At 42.3% G+C, this 21,384-nt stretch overlaps 1 protein-coding gene and 1 long non-coding RNA gene across 9 annotated transcripts in view; one reads left to right on the top strand and one right to left on the bottom strand.

Annotated features, from left to right (window-relative positions):
• The window catches only part of MCPH1 (microcephalin 1), a 243,065-nt gene extending 240,889 nt beyond the window's left edge, over window positions 1-2,176 (top strand). For 7 of the 8 annotated variants that reach the window (XM_055289042.2, XM_063637962.1, XM_063637967.1 and 4 more), the window contains one exon: window positions 1,549-2,176. In XM_055289042.2, coding sequence (XP_055145017.1) covers window positions 1,549-1,610 — 62 coding nt within the window. In that variant the 3' untranslated portion in view covers window positions 1,611-2,176. Of the gene's footprint in view, window positions 1-468 lie in introns of all 8 variants that reach the window. The other variant, XM_055289039.2, reaches the window with a different exon arrangement.
• Window positions 1-21,384, bottom strand: part of LOC129487830 (uncharacterized) — a 93,226-nt gene that overhangs the window by 26,352 nt on the left and 45,490 nt on the right. The window lies entirely within an intron of this gene.

Here is a 21,384-nt window from a genome sequence, read left to right as displayed (position 1 = left end):
TGGCAAAAGGTTACGTAAGAACAGTCAAGCCAGGTGTGGTGGGTTATGTCTGTGATCCCAGCATTTTGGAAGACTGAGGCAGGAGGATTGCTTGAGCCCAGGAGTTCGAGATCAGCCTGGGCAACAAAGTGGGACACTGGCTCTACAAAAAATCAAAACATTAACTGGGTGTGGTGGTGCACACCTGTAGTCCTGGCTACCCGGGAAGCTGAGGCTGGAGGATCACCTGAGTCCAGGAGACTGAGGCTGCAGTGAGCCATGTTTGCACCAATGCACTCTAACCTGGGTGAGAGAGCAAGACCCTACCTCAAAAAAAGAAAAAAATGTAAATCATAATAATACCTGCTTCACTGTTATGGAGAGAAGTAGTATGCCTAGTACTAATAATAATTGTTATATACGATGTTATTAGCTATATGATTTCTTATATATATAAGCTGTCACAAATGTTAGTGTTCCTCTCTTCAGAAATTCATCTGAGAGTCCCTCACTGGCCCAGGCCTCCTGGGTAGAAGCACATTTGTATTGAGAAGACAACACTTAAATTCTGGGAAACTATCTTGAGCTGTAACTAAGATAAGTCATTTGTTTTCTTCCATTTTTAAAAATATTGATAGAATAAACCCATTTTTTTTCTTTTTTGTACCATACCACCAGGATAGCTTTCCACCTTCCATCACTCATCTGTGTGACTTCTTAAGTTCCTTCAAATATAACTCTGTAATTATATAGTCACACAATCACTGTGATTCTTTAATTGCAATTGACTGATTTAATCTACCTTATCATCCAATCGGGGCTCACAGTGGATTTCATTCCTTTTTTTTCTAACAGTAGGAATAGAATGCAGTGCACTTGCCAGGACTGAGGAAAGAGGGAGGGGTTGGTTCCGCCAGCTGCCAGGCTCACCTGTGCTGACCCTTCAGCTGCACCTGCAGCGCTGTCCTGGACCAGGCGCAACTTGTAATTTTCATAAAATAGCCGAGTTTCAAACTGATGGGACTTTAGAGCTTCTTTAATTTAAGCTATGAAGAACTGAGTTTTAGAAAGTATGCTTATTCACTTGGAATTCCATAAAAAATACCTATGCTGGATAGATAGGATAGCACCGCCTACCTCTCACCACTGCTGTCATAATTAATTAAAACTCATCTATGTATTTACTTATACTGTGCCTTATGCTGCAAGTATTGAAGTGGTGAGCTAAGATTAGAAATTCTCGGCTCCTGTATCACAGACTGGCAAGCTTCCCACCCTGCCCACCGAGTGTTCTGACACAATGGGAGTGTGTTCTGCATCTAATGGGACCTGTGGCTATCAAGCACTTGAACTGGCCAGTGTGACTGAGAACTGAATGTTTCATTGTATTGAATTTTGTTTCACGTTAATTTAAAAAGTTATGTGTGCTCTATGGATGGGGGGCCTATGGACAACACAGCTCTTGACCATTTGTTTTTAAATATCGTTTCATGTATATACAAACAGGTTATCACTTTCCTGTGTGGCTGGCTGTTATGAATGCTAAACTGCTTTTCCCTCTCTCTCTAGATTCCATCACCCAGCACAAGGTCTGTGCCTCTGAAAACTACCTATTGCCACAACGACAGTGACCTCATTGGCCTGTGGTGACTGCACACAGCTCGCAAAACTGTCTTTGGATGTTCAAATGAGAAACAAAACTGTGAAGAGAACGAACTGGCGTATACAAGATGACTTCTGATAGCATGTTTGCCATGTGTCGTGGTTCTTAAGAACTCTCAGGTGACTTTCTGATGACTGAATGTGTGTTTCAGAGAAGCTTCGGGCCTTTTTATTTTATTTTTATTATTATTTTTTTTGAGACAGTCTTGCTCTGTCACCCAGGCTGGAGTTCAGTGGCGCAATCTCGGCTCACTGCAACCTCCACCTCCCAGGTTCAAGCGATTCTCCTGCCTCAGACTCCTGAGTAGCTGGGATTACAGATGTGTGCCACCATGCCTGGCTAATTTTTGTATTTTTAGTAGAGACAGGGTTTCGCCATGTTGGCCAGGCTGGTCTCAAACGCCTGACCTCAGGTGATCTGTCGGGCCTCTTCTATAGAATTCCAGTCTTTGTATCTTAGTAATGATCATAATTGAAAGGTCACAGAACCTTTGTCATTAGAACACAGTACTGCCAAATAAAGGATGGAAATTCACTGACATTGTTTTATTACTGAGAACAACTAGAGAACTCTGAAAGTTTCTTGGCTTAAACTCGATCTTTATTAATACATTATGCATTAGGTAGGAAAGACATTTGTCAGTTATTAAGGTGACTTTTATCTAGCGGAGATTCCTCTCTTAAAGTAATGAAAGGAGATAGGTATGGGGGGTGTTATACAGGATAATTGGTGCCATCTGAGTGTCTTACTTCTGCAAGCCTGCTTTATGGTGAGCAAAGCATCACCAACAAGGGATCACAATGTCCATTGGCCACTTTTTGCCTGCCATCCTCGAGATGAAATTGGCAGCTGGGGCTGATTCATAGAAACACCGATTTCTGGCTGAGCACAGTGGCTCACACCTCTAATCCCAGCCCTTTGGGAGGCTGAGGTGGACAGATCACTTGAGGTCAGGAGTTCGAGACCAGCCTGGCCAAGGTGGCAAAACCCATCTCTACTAAAAATACAAAAATCAGCTGGGTGTGGTGGCACACACCTGTGGTCCCAGCTCCTCAGGAGGCTGAGGCAGGACAATCGCTTGAACCCAGGAGGTGGAGGTTGCAATGAGCCGAGGTTGCAGTGAATCAAGATTGCTCCACTTCACTCCAGCCTAGGCAACAGAGTAATTCTCCATCTCAAGTAAATAAATAAATAAGGAACACTGATGTGTCTGTCACCTTCTAAACAAATGAAATGCTAGGAAGTCCTAGCCAGAGTGATCAGGCAATAATAAGCCATAAAAGTCATCCAAATAGGAAAAGAAGTCAAACTGTCTGTCTTCACCGCCGATATGATTCCATACCTAGAAAACCCTAAAGACTCTGCCAAAAGGCTCCTGGAACCGATAAACGACTTCAGTAAAGTTTCAGGATAGAAAATCCATGTACAAACATCAGCATTTCTATACACAATAGCATTCAAGCTAAGCACCAAATAAAAAACGCAATCCCATTTCCAATAGCCATGGAATGAAATACCTAGGAACACATGTAACCAAGGAGGCGAAGGATCTCTACAAGGAGAACCATAAACGAGATGGTGAGTCCCAGCGAGGTCGGAGGTGCCACTGAGCCCTCATCATGGTGCTGTTCCCGCTCCGGGTTATTTATCTGTTGCTCATCTCAGCTGTTGTTCCTACCTCAAATTTCAAGTCCCTCAACAAATATAACAGAACCACTTCTAGAATGAACCTTTGAGAAGGGAGGTAGCAGTGCATTCTATAGAAATTGGCATTCTATAGAAAACTATAGAAACTAGAAATAATGAAGGGTTTTCTCTTGGTTTTAAAATAATGTATACACCCAAATCATCCCCTCATGATACTCATCCTGTAACAGCAATTGAACGTCAGTATGATGCGTCATTCCTGAGTTCACTTGCTTCACATTACATATGTTTCTGTATAACCACAAGCATCCTGGCTTGGTAGCACTCCCACAGCACCAAAAATCCCTGCGGAGGCTGACAAACATTGTGCTGACTCATGCTGGGGACAAACCACGGAGAACTTCCATCCCCCACCACATCAGCCATAGAGCCAGCGCAGCCTCTGCCCACCCAGGCCTCAGTCCTCAATGTTAAGTTCTGATCCCTGATGCTGGCCTGCCAGTGGTCAGTCAAGATTGTCTTTCTGAAAGCTAATATTTTATGAGGACTGAGATTACACTAAGCATATTATATGTTGCACTTCATTTCACCCTTCTGACAATCCTATTAGTAGCCTGCTGTGGGTCTGCAAAGCCTTAATCAAAACATATAGGGCTAGAGGTTCTCAGGATTCTGAATTTTTAAACAATTTTTCAAAGGCTTATGGCTCTCACCACTTTTATTCAATGTTGCGTTAAAAATTCTACCCAGAAAAAAATTAGCCGGGCGTGGTGGCGGGCGCCTGTAGTCCCAGCTACTCAGGAGGCGGAGGCAGGAGAATGGCGTGAACCCGGGAGGCAGAGCTTGCAGTGAGCCGAGATTGCGCCACTGCACTCCAGCCTGGGTGAAAGAGCGAGACTCCGACTCGAAAAAAAAAAAAAAAAAAAAAAAAAAATTCTACCCAGAGAAGGCAATACAAGGAAATTAAAGCTATACAGATTGGAAGTGGAGAAATAAAAGTCTTTTTTGTCAAGAATACAAGACACTATGTATAGAAATTGTAAGGAATACAAAAAAAAAAACCCTACAAGAACTTATAACAAGTTTAGCAAGATTGTAATATCCAAAGTTAATATAGAAAAGTAACAGAATTGTATTTATATATACTGTCAATAAGCAATTCAAAATGAAATTAAGACCACGATTCCATTTAAAATTGCATCTAAAAATAAACAAAATAGGAATAGACTTGGCAACAGAAGTATAACATCTGTATACTGAAACCTGTAAAACATTGCTGAAAGAAGTTAAAGACTTAAATAGAGAAATATACAAAGTTCATGGATTAGAAGATGCAATATTGTTAAGATGATAGTTCTCAAATTGATGTATAGATTCATTAAAATCTCAGGTGGCTTTTTTGTAGAATTTGAAAAGCTGATGCTAAATTTTTTATGAAAATGCAAAGAACCCCTAGTAGACAAAACAATTTTTTTAAGAGCAAAGTTGGAGGATTTATAGAACCTGATTCCAAAACTGTCTATAAAACTACAACAATCACAAAGTATCAGCCAGGTGGCGTGGTTCACACCTGTAATCCCAGCTCTCTGAGAGGCTGAGGTGGGTGGATCACTTGAGGTCAGGAGTTTAAGACCAGCCTGGCCAACTTGGTGAAACCTCCTCTCTACTAGAAATACAAATAATTAGCCAGGCATGATGCTACACACCTGTAATCTCAGTAACTCAGGAGGCTGAAGCAGGAGAATAGCTGGAACCCAGGAGAGTCCATCTCAACAACAACGACAAAAGTATCATATTGGCATAAGAATAGACATGTAAATCAAGTAACAAAATAGAGAATTCAGGTATAAATCTTCATATTTATGGCCGATTGACTTTGAACAAAGGTGCCGAGGCAATTCAGTATAGTAGCGTATTCTTTTCAACAAATGGTGGTGGCAGAAGAAAAAAAAAAGCACTTGGATCCTTACCTCACACCATGCACAAAAATTAGCTCAACATGGACTAAATCAGGGTTTCTCAACCTCAGCAGTGTTGGCATTTGTAGGGGTGGATGTTGATAATTCTGTGCTGTGGAGAGCTGTCCTGTGCACTGTAGAATGTTGAGCTGCATCCTGGCCTCTGCCTATTAGATGCCAGTGGCACCCCTCCGCTGACACACACCTAGTTGTGACAATCTCCATCTCCAGATATTCCCAAATGTGCCCTGGAGAGCAAAACTATTTCCGGTTGAGAACCATTGACCTAAGGTAAAAAATAAAATGTATAGAAGAAAGCACAGCAGGAAATCATTCTGACCTTAGGTTAGGCAAAGATTTCTTAGATATGACACTAAAGGCAGATTAAAAAGATAACTTGGGCTTTGTCAAAATTTTAAGTTTTGCTCTTCTGAAGAAACCATTAACAAAAAAATGAAAAAACAAACCACAGACTATGCAAAAATACTTGCAACTCATATATCTAATAAAGGACTTGTACCCAGACCATGTTAAGAACTCATAACTCATTAATAAAAGGATAAAGAAAAAGCTGGAAACAATTCATGCAAGAAGATATACAAATGTTAAGCACATTAAAATGCTCAGTATTATTAGTCACTAGGGAAATACAAATTAAAGGCACAATGAAATACCTATTACACACCCACTAGAATGACTGTAAACAATAAGACTGATAATTCCAAAATCTGACCAGGATATGGAGAAACTAGAACTCTCCTACATTGCTGGCATGACTGCAAAATGATACAGCCACTTGGAAACACCATTTGGCAGTTGCTTAAAAGACTGAACATTCAACTACCATATGACCCAGCAATTTCACTCTTAGGTATATAACCAAAATACATGAAAACATGGATCTGTACAAGGTCTTGTATACAAACGTTCATAGTAACATTATTCATAATAACCAAAAATTAGCCCATGAACTGAAAAGTAGATAAACAAAATGTATATCCACACCATTCAATGCTACTCAGCAAACTTCTAAAAAGCAAGAAACTACTAACACGTGCAACAACATGAATGAGCCTCAGAAATATAAGTGAAAGAGGTCAGACACAAAAGATACAGATTGTATGATTCCATTTAGATACCGTTTCTACAAACCGCAAAACTGTAGAGGCATGAAACAGATTCATGGTCTCCCGCAGCTGGGGATGGGAGTGGGAACAGAGAGCAAACATTTTGGGATGATGGAAAAATTCTAAAACTGGATTGTGATTTTGGTTACACAACTGTATACATTTACTAAAATCACTGAACAGATCACTTTTAATGGGTAAGCTTTAAGGCATGTGAATTATACATCAATAAAGCTACTTTTTTAAAGAAGAGAGAGCGAGCGAGAGCTACATGGCAGCCCCAGGGCAGTAGCTCTCAGATCTCCCTTAGAGAAAGAACTTTCTCTTCCACAGCGATGAATGCAAGTAGCTAACACTCTCCAACCTGCATCTGGTAGTTCATTTAATATCCGCCTCAGCTTTCAAGTTAAGACCATGCTCTTTCTCGGCAGTCCCCAGCCAAGAAGTGGGCACAGAAAGGCACAGGGGCATGGCTGATTCAGCCCAACATGAGGCTTCTCACCCTAGAACTCCCTGTGGAGTTGGCCTGCAATGTGGTCTAAGCTGTCAGACCTCCACAGTGGCCGAAAGGTTTTCCGTATCTGAGCTTGCTTCCACCCACTTTTATTTTTCCCAGGCGTCACCCTTGGTCATCTCTTGCTCTTTGAACTCCATGTCTGTATCAGCTACCCAGAGGACCCATCAGACAGAAAGTAATATGCAGGTAACAGCCCAGGGGAATCTGGGCAGCACCCTGAAACCAACGTTTCTTCAGTGAAACCTAGAACAAAAGTGGAATAAATAAAAACTAACAGTTTCATTTCGGCACTGGCAGTCTGACTCTGGAATCTGTGTTCATGCTGCCCAGGCCTATACTACAACCTTGTTCAGCCATAACAGGGCAACTGTGAGGCTGTTGGATGGGATGATGTTGGAAGTAAATGCTAAGTGCCGCCAAGTGAAAATAGCACTCAGGCAAAAGTTTTCTCAGCAAGGCAATTTACTTTCATAGAATGGTGCATCTCGCAGAGGGAACAATGGCGAGAGCACACCAGACAAGGGAGGGGAAGGGGGCCTTATTCCTAACGCAGCTAGCCCTACTGCTGTATCTTTCCCCTATTGACTAGGGTTGGACCGCACAGTCTAAGCTAATTCCAATTGGCTTTTTTAAAGACAGCAGAGGTATGAGCCAGAGTGGCAGGACAGTTACAGAACAGGTGACTAAGGATGACTAAGGACAGAACAGGTGACTAAGGACAGAACAGGAGACTAACGATGACTAAGGACAGAGCAGGTGACTAAGGATGACTAAGGACAGAACAGGTGACTAAGGATGACTAAGGACAGAGCAGGTGACTAAGGATGACTAAGGACAGAGCAGGTGACTAAGGACAGAGCAGGTGACTAAGGACAGGAGACTAAGGATGACTAAGGACAGAACAGATGACTAAGGACAGAACAGGTGACTAAGGATGACTAAGGACAGAGCAGGTGACTAAGGATGACTAAGGACAGAACAGATGACTAAGGACAGAACAGGTGACTAAGGATGACTAAGGACAGAGCAGGTGACTAAGGATGACTAAGGACAGAGCAGGTGACTAAGGATGACTAAGGACAGAACAGGTGACTAAGGACAGGAGACTAAGGATGACTAAGGACAGAACAGGTGACTAAGGATAGAACAGGTGACTAAGGACAGAACAGGAGACTAAGGATGACTAAGGATAGAGCAAGTGACTACAGAACAGGTGACTAAGGATGACAAAGGACAGAACAGGTGACTAAGTACAGAACGGATGACTAAGGACAGAAGAGGTGATGAAGGATGACTAAGGACAGGGCAGGTGACTAAGGACAGAACAGGTGACTACGGATGACTAAGGAAACAACAGCTGACTATGGATGACTAAGGACAGAGCAGGTGACTAAGGACAAAACAGGTGACTCAGGACAGAACAGGTGACTAAGGATGACTAAGGACAGAAGAGGTGATTAAGGATGACTAAGGACAGAGCAGGTGATAAGGACAGAACAGTGACTGGATGACTAAGGACAGAGCAGGTGACTCAGGACAGAACAGGTGACTACAGATGACTAAGGACAGAGCAGGTGACTCAGGACAGAACAGGTGACTACAGATGACTAAGGACAGAGCAGGTGACTCAGGACAGAACAGGTGATAGATGCTAGGAGGGGGTTGTTTACTGAAACTAGGGGTAAAGAGACATAAAGAACGAGAAAGTTAAACTTTAAAATGGAGAACAAAGAACAGGGAAGCCGAACATACGGACACATTGGTTCTTTCGAGAGGAACTCAGAACTCAGTGTACTTAACAATTTTCTCCCTCTTGAATTGTAAAAGACATTAACAGGCTAAACTTTGAAGAGGAATTTACTGTATCCTACAGGTGACAATTGGTGATCATTCTTGCAATGTTTACTGAGGTCACTATCCTCAGTGCTATACGTGTTCTGTGTCCCATAGACTTCAGGGTAATTACATGGTCCTTAAACTTAGAATCAAAAGTATTTCCATGGGACCTTCCTTAATAGACGTTTGTTCTCAGCCTTCTTTCAATAGCAACATCCTTTGTTCAAATGAGGATGTACAAAGAAATACAATAGGTGAAAACATGGCATCAGGACCACTCTCATTAAGCTGGGGTAGGGGGTGGTCACACGAGGGTTTCAGATCCTCACCCAAGGATCTCATCTTTCTCTGCACAAGGGTAGGCTGCACAGCGCCTCTGTAGATACTTCTGAGATTGCTTGAAAACTGCCACTCTGGCCCAGTCCCTCCTATCACTGACAAAGCAGCTGAGATCTCTAAAGACACGCCACCAATGAGCAGTAACTCAGTGCAAAGAATCTAAATACCAGAACTCCTGACCCACAAGGCTTTCTCTGTGCACCCAAGATGTCCCAAACTGAAATGGTCTATGCACAACGGAGAACTTTGGTCAAACTCAGAAAACGTCTTTCAAAGTGAAACATGGCACATTGCAGAGACGTCACAAATGAGACTTCCTATGATGGTCCCTGAGAGCGTCTTTGTGTTCCATGTAGCTGCTACCATTATTTTGGGCAGACATTGGCACAGTCTTTGATGAAACATTTTTCACCTTGAGTTACAGTAAATGTTATCATCTCATGTTTTTGGAAATGCCATTCAAGGACTTGAAAGATCATTGCTAGATAATTGTTTATAATCATGCGCCTTATAATTTCATTTGAGATTATATGAGAAAAATCTAAGCATACCAATTTAATAAAGGACTTGGACAACTGCATCTCAAACTTTAATACAAATTCAAAACACCTGGGGATATTGTTAACTGGTAGATTCTACTTCAGTACATCTGGGGCCAGAAAGGCTGCATTTCTCTCCCCCCCGCTCCCCTGCCCTCCCCTCCCCGCCCCCCTTCTCTCCTCTCCTCCTTCCTTCTCTCTCTCCTCCGTCCTTCTCTCTCTTGTCTCTCTCTTCTTTCTTTCAAGATGGGTCTCCCTCTGTCACCCAGCTGGAGTACAGTGGCACACTCATGGCTCACTGCAAAGGCTAGATTCTAACAAGCTCTCCGGTGATGTGGATGCAGTTTCAGTAGCAGGGAGTTAGAATACGCAATGGGATATTATAAATGTACATTTCATTTACTTCTGCACAAGATGTAATGTGTTCTTAAACCAAATTGCTATTCTTTTTTTTTTTTTTTTTTTGAGACAGAGTCTCACTCTGTCGCCCAGGCTGGAGTGCAGTGGCCCAATCTCGGCTCACTGCAACCTCCGCCTCCCGGGTTCACGCCATTCTCCTGCCTCACGAGGTCAGGAGATCGAGACCAAATTGCTATTTCTTACAGTGTTGCAAATACCTTGTGAGATTCTTATCAAGGTATTGGAGAATAACTAGGGCACTGATTATAAGAACATCAGAATTGTCAGAGGCGTCCTAACCAGGGTGACTCCATCCAGAATAAAGGCTGGATAAAGCCAAACCTGATGGGGGACATTCCCTGAGGGTTGAGCACTCTCAGTCACAGGATGTTTATAGTTGAGGGAACGAGTTAGTGATGCTGACTACCTATGTAAAGAACCAGAACTTACGGAAATGTCCCGGTATTTGAAGAACAAACGGCATTGTTAGTTTAAGAACAGAGTTCGTTTTAGAGATAACAGCACATTCATAAATTCTTGCTGAAATCAATAGTTGCACAAGAAAATAAAAGTATTAATAGCCTGTCGCAAGCTGATCACAAATCTTTGTTATAAATTACACTCTTCTAAACCAACAAAGATCAAAAGAGACAAGGCCATTACATAATGGTAAAGGGATAAATTCAACAAGAAGAGCTAACTATCCTAAATATATATGCACCAAATACAGGGGCACCCAGATTCATAAAGCAAGTCCTTAGAGACCTACAAAGAGACCTAGACTCCCAAACAAAAATAATGGGAGACTTTAACACCCCACTGTCAACATTAGACAGATCAACGAGACAGAAAGTTAACAAGGCTATCCAAGAATTGAACTCAGCTCTGCACCAAGCAGACCTAATAGACATCTACAGAACTCTCCACCCCAAATCAACAGAATATACATTCTTTTCAGCACCACCCCACACGTATTCCAAAATTGACCACATAGTTGGAAGTAAAGCTCTCCTCAGCAAATGTAAAAGAACAGAAATTATAACAAACTCTCTCAGACTACAATGCAATCAAACTAGAACTCAGGATTAAGAAACTCACCCAAAACCGCTCAACTACATGGAAACTGAACAACCTGCTCCTGAATGACTATTGGGTACATAACGAAATGAAAGCAGAAATAAAGATGTTCTTTGAAACCAACGAGAACAAAGACACAACATACCAGAATCTCTGGGACACATTCAAAGCAGTGTGTAGAGGAAAATTTATAACACTAAATGCCTACAAGAGAAAGCAGGAAAGATCTAAAATTGACACCCTAACATCACAATTAAAACAACTAGAGATGCAAGAGCAAACACATTCAAAAGCTAGCAGAAGGCAAGAAATAACTAAGATCAGAGCAGAACTGAAGGAAACAGAGACACAAAAAACCCTTCAAAAAATCAATGAATCCAGGAGCTGGTTTTTTGAAAAGATCAACAAAATTGATAGACCATTAGCAAGACTAATAAAGAAGAAAAGAGAGAAGAATCAAATAGATGCAATAAAAAATGATAAAGGGGATATCACCACCGATCCCACAGAAATACAAACTACCATCAGAGAATACTATAAACACCTCTATGCAAATAAACTAGAAAATCTAGAAAAAATGGATAAATTCCTTGACACATACACCCTCCCAAGACTAAACCAGGAAGAAGTTGAATCTCTGAATAGACCAATAACAGGCTCTGAAATTAAGGCAATAATTAATAGCTTACCAACCAAAACAAGTCCAGGACCAGATAGATTCACAGCCGAATTCTACCAGAGGTACAAGGAGGAGCTGGTACCATTCCTTCTGAAATTATTCCGATCAATAGAAAAAGAGGGAATCCTCCCTAACTCATTTTATGAGGCCAGCATCATCCTGATACCAAAGCCTGGCAGAGACACAACAAAAAAAGAGAATTTTAGACCAATATCCCTGAGGAATGTCGATGCAAAAGTCCTCAATAAAATACTGGCAAACCAAATCCAGCAGCACATCAAAAAGCTTATCCACTGTGATCAAGTGGGCTTCATCCCTGGGATGCAAGGCTGGTTCAACATGTGAAAATCAATAAATGTAATCCAGCATATAAACAGAACCAATGACAAAAACAACATGATTATCTCGATAGATGCAGAAAAGGCCTTTGACAAAATTCAACAACCCTTCATGCTAAAAACTCTCAATAAATTAGGTATTGATGGAACATATCTCAAAATAATAAGAGTTATCTATGACAAACCCACAGCCAGTATCATACTGAATGGGCAAAAACTGGAAGCATTCCCTTTGAAAACTGGCACAAGACGGGGATGCCCTCTCTCACTACTCCAATTCAACATAGTGTTGGAAGTTCTGGCCAGGGCACTCAGGCAGGAGATGGAAATAAAGGTTATTCAATTAGGAAAAGAGGAAGTCAAATTGTCCCTGTTTACAGATGACATGATTGTATATCTAGAAAACCCCATTGTCTCAGCCCAAAATCTCCTTAAGCTGATTAGCAACTTCAGCAAAGTCTCAGGATACAAAATCAATGTGCAAAAATTACAAGCATTCTTATACACCAATAACAGACAATCAGAGAGCCAAATCATGAGTGAACTCCCATTCACAATTGCTTCAAAGAGAATAAAATACCTAGGAATCCAACCTACAAGGGCTGTGAAGGACCTCTTCAAGGAGAACTACAAACCACTGCTCAATGAAATAAAAGAGGATACAAACAAATGGAAGAACATTCCATGCTCATAGGTAGGAAGAATCAATAGCGTGAAAATGGCAGTACTAATTTATAGATTCAATGCCATCCCCATCAAGCTGCCAATGACTTGCTTCACAGAATTGGAAAAAACTACTTTAAAGTTCATATGGAGCCAAAAACAGCCCACATTGCCAAGTCAATCCTAAGCCAAAAGAACAAAGCTGGAGGCATCACACTACCTGACTTCAAACTATACTGCAAGGCTACAGTAACCAAAACAGCATGGTACTGGTACCAAAACAGAGATATAGACCAATGGAACAGCACAGAGCCCTCAGAAATAACGTCACATATCTACAACCATCTGATCTTTGACAAACCTGACAAAGACAAGAAATGGGGAAACGATTCTCTATTTAATAAATGGTGCTGGGAAAACTGGCTAGCCATAGGTAGAAAGCTGAAACTGGATCCCTTCCTTACACCTTATACAAAAATTAATTCAAGATGGATTAAAGACTTACATGTTAGACCTAAAACCATAAAAACCCCAGAAGAAAACCTAGGCAATACCATTCAGGACATAGGCGTGGGCAAGGACTTCATGTCTAAAACACCAAAAGCAATGGCAACAAAAGCCAAAATTGACAAATGGGATCTAATTAATCTAAAGAGCTTCTGCACAGCAAAAGAAACTACCATCAGAGTGAACAGGCAACCTACAGAACGGGAGAAAATTTTTGCAATCTACTCATCTGACAAAGGGCTAATATCCAGAATCTACAATGAACTCAAATTTATAAGAAAAAAACAAACAACCCCTCAACAAGTGGGCAAAGGATATGAGCAGACACTTCTCAAAAGAAGACATTTATGCAGCCAAAAGACACATGAAAAAATGCTCATCATCACTGGCCATCAGAGAAATGCAAATCAAAACCACAGTGAGATACCATCTCACAACAGTTAGAATGGCCATCATTAAAAAGGCAGGAAACAACAGGTGCTGGAGAGGATGTGGAGAAATAGGAACACTTTCACACTGTTGGTGGGACTGTAAACTAGTTCAACCATTGTGGAAGTCAGTGTGGCGATTCCTCAGGGATCTAGAACTAGAAATACCATTTGACCCAGCCATCCCATTACTGGGTATATACCCAAAGGATTATAAATCATGCTGCTATAAAGACACATGCACACATGTGTTTATTGCGGCACTATTCACAATAGCAAAGAGTTGGAACCAACCCAAATGTCCAACAACGATAGACTGGATTAAGAAAATGTGGCACATATACACCATGGAATACTATGCAGCCATAAAATATGATGAGTTCATGTCCTTTGTAGGGAGATGGATGAAGCTGGAAACCATCATTCTCAGCAAACTATCACAAGGACAAAAAAACCAAACACCACATGTTCTCACTCATAGGTGGGAATTGAACAAAGAGAACACATGGACACAGGAAGGAGAACATCACACACCAGGGCCTGTTGTGGGGTGGCGGTATGGGGGAAGGATAGCATTAGGAGATATACCTAATGCTAAATGACGAGTTAATGGGTGCAGCACACCGACATGGCACATGTATACATATGTAACCTGCACATTGTGCACATGTACCCTAAAACTTAAAGTATAATAAAAAAAATAAAATAAATTACACTCTTCTTTGCCTTAATATGCTATATAGGCAAGCATTACGTTTAAGGTGCTCCTCTTTGCTTTTCGAGGACACCCTACTCTGTAATAGTTTCTAATAAGCAGTTTTAACTTTACTATACTCTGCGACTTGCCCTGAATTCTTTCCCATGGGAGATCCAAGAACTCGCTCTTGGGGTCTTTTTGGGACAAGACCCTTTTTTTTTTTTGAGACGGAGTCTTGCTCTGTCGCCCAGGCTGGAGTGCAGTGGCACGATCTCGGCTCACTGCAAGCTCCGTCTCCTGGGTTCACGCCATTTTCCTGCCTCAGCCTCCCGAGTAGCTGGGACTACAGGCATCCATCACCATGCCCGGCTAATTTTTTGTATTTTTTTTTTTTAGTATAGACGGAGTTTCACTGTGTTAGCCAGGATGGTCTGAATCTCCTGACCTTCGTGATCGCCTGCCTTGGCCTCCCAAAGTGCTGGGATTACAGGCGTGAGCCACCATGCCTGGCCGACAAGACCCTTTTTTAGATAATTGAGTTTAAAAGTACATCTAAGGAGGCTGAGGCAGGAGAATCGCTTGAACCCGGGAGGCAGAGGTTGCAGTGAGCCGAGATGGTGCCACTACACTCCACCATGGGTGACAGAAAGTGACTACATCTCAAAAAATAAAAAAATAAAAAAAAATAAAAGTACATCTATGCCAACCGGGAGCCTGATATAGCTTGTCTGGGAGTCCGTGTATTTGAGGTCTGTGCGAGCGTTTGTCTGTTTAGTGTGTAAACTCATGTAACCACCACTGTGGTGAAGACACAGAGCAGCTCCGTGACGGGAAGGTTCTGTCCTGGGGCCCTTTTATAACCACAGAACCCACCAGCTTCTGTCCCTCCCTTAACTCCTGGCAACCACTCATCTGCCTTCCACTTCTATAAGTCTGCCATTAATAACCTCTTACTTTATTTCACATAACAAGTAGTGACTTCATGGCAGATAAAGGGAACATTCATGTTTGCGCTTTTCTTGTCATTGCTTCCTCAAGTGAACCTTCCTCTACTTACAGCGAATCGTATCGAGAAGTACAGTTTCTGTTTGGAGAGAATGGAAAAAGAAAAGAAAGATAAACACAATGGTCTCCATGTTGGAAAAAGCATGGAGTGGATATAATGACCTAAACCTAAACACCCTTCTGCACAATAGACCTACAGATACTGACGGAAATGTCACAAGCTTCCTTCCAAAAGCGCTGCAGAACTCCTAATAAAGAATGGAAATCCCCAGGCGGTGGGGAGTCAAGGGAGAGGCAGCCGGGATGCCGAGTCCGGGTCCTGGGGCCCGGCCGCTGCCAGGTAGGGCAGAGCAGGCTCTTGGGGAGCAGAGGCTTGGGTTTTAATGTCGAACAGGATCAGCAGATGAGGAAGTGGACCTGTTAAAAGTCGCTGGCATTGCAGCTGAGACCCCCTAAAGAAAAGCAAAATTCTGGAAGGACACACTGAGAGGAAGAGGACGAGGAAAAACTGCCCAAGAGGCCAAAGAAGCCAGACTGGCCGAGAGCTCCATTCAGGGAGAGCAAAAAAGAGACTCAGCAGGTTTAAGTTCATACACGGTCATACAGGCCATGTTTTCTGAACTAAGCATAATGTAGGAAATTAATTGTATGAAGAAGTCCAAAAACTAGGCTGGGCACAGTGGCTCACGTCTGTAATCCCAGCACTTTGGGAGGTGGGCAGATCACTTGAAGCCAAGAGTTCGAGACCAGCCTGGCCACCAAGGTAAAAGCCCATCTCTACTAAAAATACAAAAAAAAAATTAGCAGGCATGGTGGCGCACACCTGTAATCTGGCCACTCAGGAGGCTGAGGCATGAGAATCAGCTTGAACCAGGAGAAGGAGGTTGCAGTGAGCCCAGATCTTACCATTGCACACCAGCCTGGGTGACAGAGTGAGACTCCGTCTCAAAGAAGTCCAAAAACTGTATTTGTAGGTTGAAAACATAAATAATTGATACATCAAAAGAAATCATAATGGAAATGAAAAAATATTTAGAACTGAAATAAAACCTTCTGGGACATACCTAATACAATAGTTAGAGGGGACTATACAGCCTTAATTGCTTATATTAGTAGTAAACGGGGAAGAAACCTAAAACTTTGTTAGCTAAATATTGAATGAAATAAACTGGGGAGGGCCAGGCACAGTGGCTCACACCTGTAATCCCAGCACTTTGGGAGGCCGAGGCGGGTGGAACACGAGGTCAGGAGATCGAGACTATCCTGGCTAACACAGTGAAACCCCATCTCTACTAAAAATACAAAAAATTATCCAGGCGTGGTGGCACGTGCCTGTGGTCCCAGCTACTTGGGAGGCTGAGGCAGGAGAATCGCTTGAACCTGGGAGGCAGGGGTTGCAGTGAGCCAAGATCTCACCACTGCACTCCAGCCTGGGCAACAGAGCACGCACTGTCTCAAAAAAAAGAAAGAAATTGGGGAAATAGCTACAGAGTAAATCAAAGAAAGTGATAGGAAGAAAACAAGAGGAGAAATTAATAAAATCAATACAAAGAAAAAAGAATCAATTAATCAAAAGATGATTCTTTGAGAAGACGAATAAAATGGCAAATTTCTGAAAGTTTGAACAAAAGCTGGAAGAAAAGAAGGAACAAAACAATGTTAGGCATGAAAGGGAAAAGTAACTACTCACTACCCTTACACACACCTTTAAGTTTTCAAATCTTGAAGAATTTTGAAAGCATATGACAATAATAAACAATGGAAAGTAAAAGAAAATCTAAAAGGATGTTACATTAGAGGTTATATTAGAAATAATTAGATATAATTCAGCAAAAACAGACTTACATCAAAAATTGCAAAGAAATAGGGTGAAGTCTGGGAGGGAATGCAAAATTTTGATGCCCTCTCCCCGTGGAATCTGAACACATGACCCTCCCAGGGCCAGGACATCAATCAATGCGTTCATCAACTCCTCTAAAGAACTTCCACCAAGACTGTGCTGAAGAATTTTGTATTGACGGGTCATTATGTGGGCATGAAATTGATTAAATTTATTAAGTTGGTTGATTGACCTCAATCTCTGGTCCTCTCCTCCTTCCCCACGGGCATGATCAACCGAAGTCCCAACTTTCTAACCAAGTGCTTGGTCCTTCTGGTGACCAGCCCCCATCCTGAAGCCATCTAGGGGCCACCAGGGATCACCTCATTAGCATCACAAAGACACTCCTATTGCTCAGGAAATTACAAGGGTTTCTGAAGCTCTGTGCCAGGACCTAGGGATCAAGAACATGTATCTATTAGCCTCATTTAACAGATGAACAGACAAATTTTTGTTACACCACACATGGCAAGCCTGGTAAGTAGACCCTTCCCCAAGAAGGTATGTAAGCAACTAGGAACTGGGTGGGATGTTTAATCCTCTTTCATGGAAGAGGAAAGAATAATTGGAAATAATAATACAAGGCATGACGAGAAAAAACTTAAAATTCCATGTTGAGGCCAGGTGCAGTGGCTCACACCTGTAATCCTAGCACTTTGGGAGGCCGGTGGTGGGCAGGTTGCCTGAGCTCAGGAGTTCAAGACCAGCCTGGGCAACATGGTGAAACCCTGTCCCTACTAAAAATACAAAAAATTAGCCGGGTGTGGTGGCGTGCGCTTGTAGTCTCAGCTACTTGGGAGGCTGAGGCAGTAGAATCACTTGAAACTGGGAGGCAGAGGTTGCCTCCAAAAAAAAAAAAAAAATCCTATGCTGAACATGTTATGTTTGAGAGGTGTGAGTGACAGCCGAAGATGTGAAGTAGTGTGGTGGTGTGTGTGTGTAGTCCAGACACTGCATGAGGACAAATCAGTAGGTGTGTGTGTCTTTTATGTCTCGGGAATTGATAAGCTCACCTGGAAAGAGAAAGCAACAGAGCCCCAAGCTTTAGCTATAGGGAACTCCAAACATGAGATCTGGTAAACGTAGAGAAGCTGTGTCTATCAAAAGAAATACTTCAGCTGAGTTAAATTTAAAGGACCTTCATCAAGTAATGAACGGCAAATCAGGCAGCCCCCAGAATCCCAGCAAATTTAGAGACCCCAGCGCAGCCACATTGTGGAAGAAGATTTATAGACCAAACAAAGGGAAGTGATGTACAGAAGTCAGGGGTAATGTACAGAAACAACTGGGTTGGTTACAGCTCAGCATTTGCCTTATTTGAACACAGTTTGAACACTCAGCAGCGTATAAATGGTTGAAGTGTGGCTGCTGGGATTGGCCAAGACTCAGCTATTGGTACAGGTGCATACTCCTTAGTTAGGTTCTCAATCTTGTCTACCTATTAAGTTAGATTGCAGTTCGTCCACAAGGACTCAAATAGAAAAGCACTGGAGTCCTTCTCTGGCCATATTTAGTTCACTTTAACACTACCCATGATAGAGAGTTCAAAGTCACAAAATCTAGGAAGAAAACATATTTCAGGAAGAAGTCACTGGTTAACTGTTGAAAGCTAGCTGAGAACAATAGATCTCAGTAGAACCTCTTTAGGGGATCACATTGCTGAGAAGTAAAGCTCCTTGTTAACCAAAAATCAAGATCCCAAACATCTCTCATCTCTGATCCCTTCCCTCCAAAGGGATTGTTCCTCCCCTTCTTTGCTTCTCTTTTTTCTTTAAATTTTTCTATATTCAACTCAATTCTTTCACCTTCTCTTCCACCTCCTATGTTCCCTTCCTTTCTGGAGGTCCAAATGATTTCATTAAAATCAAGGTGTTAGCAGAGATTCCTTACTTTCTGGAGGCCCTGGGTAGGAATGCGTTTCTTGTCTCTTCTGGGATCTAGAGGTACCGCCTTCCTTGGCTCATGACCCCTTCCTCCATCTTCAAAGCCAGCAATGGCAGGGGAGTCGTTCTCATCTTACTTCACTCTGACACTCACTCTTTTGCCCTCTCTTCCCCAATTAGGAACCCTTGTGATTACATTGATTACCTCGGGCTCCCCAAAATAACCCAGGTGAACTTCTTTGTTTTAAAGTCAGCTGATTAGTACCTTTTCCACCTACCACCTGAATGCCCCCTGGCCATGGAAGGAAACATACTCACAGATTTTCAGATTAGAACATCTTTGAGGAGACCTTACTCTCCTGCCAACACTGGCCCCTGATTGCCTCACACTAAATCCAAGATGGATGCACTGACCATGGGTTCTCACTGGCACCCAGCCTGAGACCTCAGATAAGGCATTTGTCTTCTCAGAGCCATAGTTTCTTCAACTGGCAGTTTTCACAATAATCCCTGTCTGGTGCCTGAGAGCACAGGATGATGGGGGTGGATGCCCTTCTGAAAGGGGGAAGGAGCAAAGGCATCTCGGTTTGCAGTATTCAGTGAGTTATGCTGACTCAAAGACATGAATCAGACACTGACTGGTAGGAACCCCCAGCACAGATTAAGAAGTACATAGCCAATAGGCCTCACTCCAAACAATTCAAACAACAGGGAAAGAATAGAGAACTTATCATTATTGTGTCTGTTTGACAAATACTTAATTGACCATAATGTAAGGCTGGAATTTGCCTACTTTAAAGTTACCTGTGTTTCTAATTAAACTGTTTTGTTCAGTGTTCTCAATTCTAATTCTACTACTTTATTTAAAACTATAAATTTTTCTGTCAGGAAGACAATATCTACTTTTATCCCTCTAATATTTAACCCCTTAATGGAGACAGTAATTAGAATTATTGACCTGAAACTACACAAGATCATACAAATATTCTTCAGGCTAAACTATTATTTTGTTCGGTATGAGTTCTCAGTCTAGGCGTTAATATTTTCCCAAAGCCTCAGGACCTTGCAGGGGCCAAACTTCACCTAGAACTCTAAGATACTGGGGGGAGCTGTCAATTTCATTAATCTGGTTTCAATTTTTTTAATATTTGGATTCACAGCTTATCTATGGGAACTCATAGTTGTTCCATCTTTAATACTCCAGATAGACGATTTACTGAAAAAGCTAATTCAGTATTCTCTCCCGTGAGGCAGCCAATGAAACCTCAGCCAACGCTGAGGAGGGAGCGCTCGAGGGGAGGAACTCCATCCTGGGCTCTCTAGGACTGTTGTCTGTCAACAACGAGATGAAAACAACGGGCAACAGCAGCAGCTCCGTTGACCCACGGCCGCCCCAGGGGCCCTGGGAGGGTGGGAAGGGAGATACTGCCAGACCTCAGAGCTTGGCACCAAGAGCCAGTTATCAGCCAGATAATGTACTCAGCCAACGGCTAGAAACCCGACCATGAACTTATTGGGAACTGGTCACAGAAAAGAGGACTCTTTGTCCTGAGTGTGTGATGCTGTGATGGTACGAGCCACAGGGCTGTGACTCACACGATGCCACAAGGTTCGTTCCAAAAACAACTGGGGATGCTGTGTGGGGAAAGGGCTGATGGCACAGTAGGAGGTAACGGGCTCAAAACTGACCTCCTTTTTAGGGGTGATGAAAAGACTGTCACCTCATGTTGTGGCTGCAGAGCCCAGAAGAGGTTGTGGAGCAGCGGTTAGAGACTTATGGAGGAATTCTGCTATTTTTAACTCTGGCATTTTGCTTTTCTTGAGCAATTCCCACACCACCTCTTTTTAAAGATTTATTAGATTCAGGGGCTACTTTATAATATCCTTGGAGCCCAAATTAGACTTTAAGCACATAACATATCTGAGCTTGAGGAGTTTAGGAGTTTAACTTCTTCAATAAAGGAGCAAAGACATTTGGTGAAATGACCCCCACGGTCCCTAATGTTGATGGACCCACCGAAGTTAGCCTGTCACCAGAAGCAAAGGGATACTATTTTTAAGATACGAATATCTTTTCCAGATTGGTTTTCAAAGCAATAACTTTGCAGCTTCATGTATTGAAGGCCTCATCTCCACCTGCTTTTCCTACCCTGGATTCACAGGGCTTGTGGTGCCCTCTCGCTGCCTGCACTCACCTTCCAGCAAGTGCTGGAGTTTGATTCAC

This window comes from Symphalangus syndactylus, chromosome 1, assembly GCF_028878055.3.
Source record: "Symphalangus syndactylus isolate Jambi chromosome 1, NHGRI_mSymSyn1-v2.1_pri, whole genome shotgun sequence".
Taxonomy (NCBI): domain Eukaryota; kingdom Metazoa; phylum Chordata; class Mammalia; order Primates; family Hylobatidae; genus Symphalangus; species Symphalangus syndactylus.
Note: the sequence above shows the minus strand (reverse complement) of the source record. Positions and strands in the feature narration are given on the sequence as shown.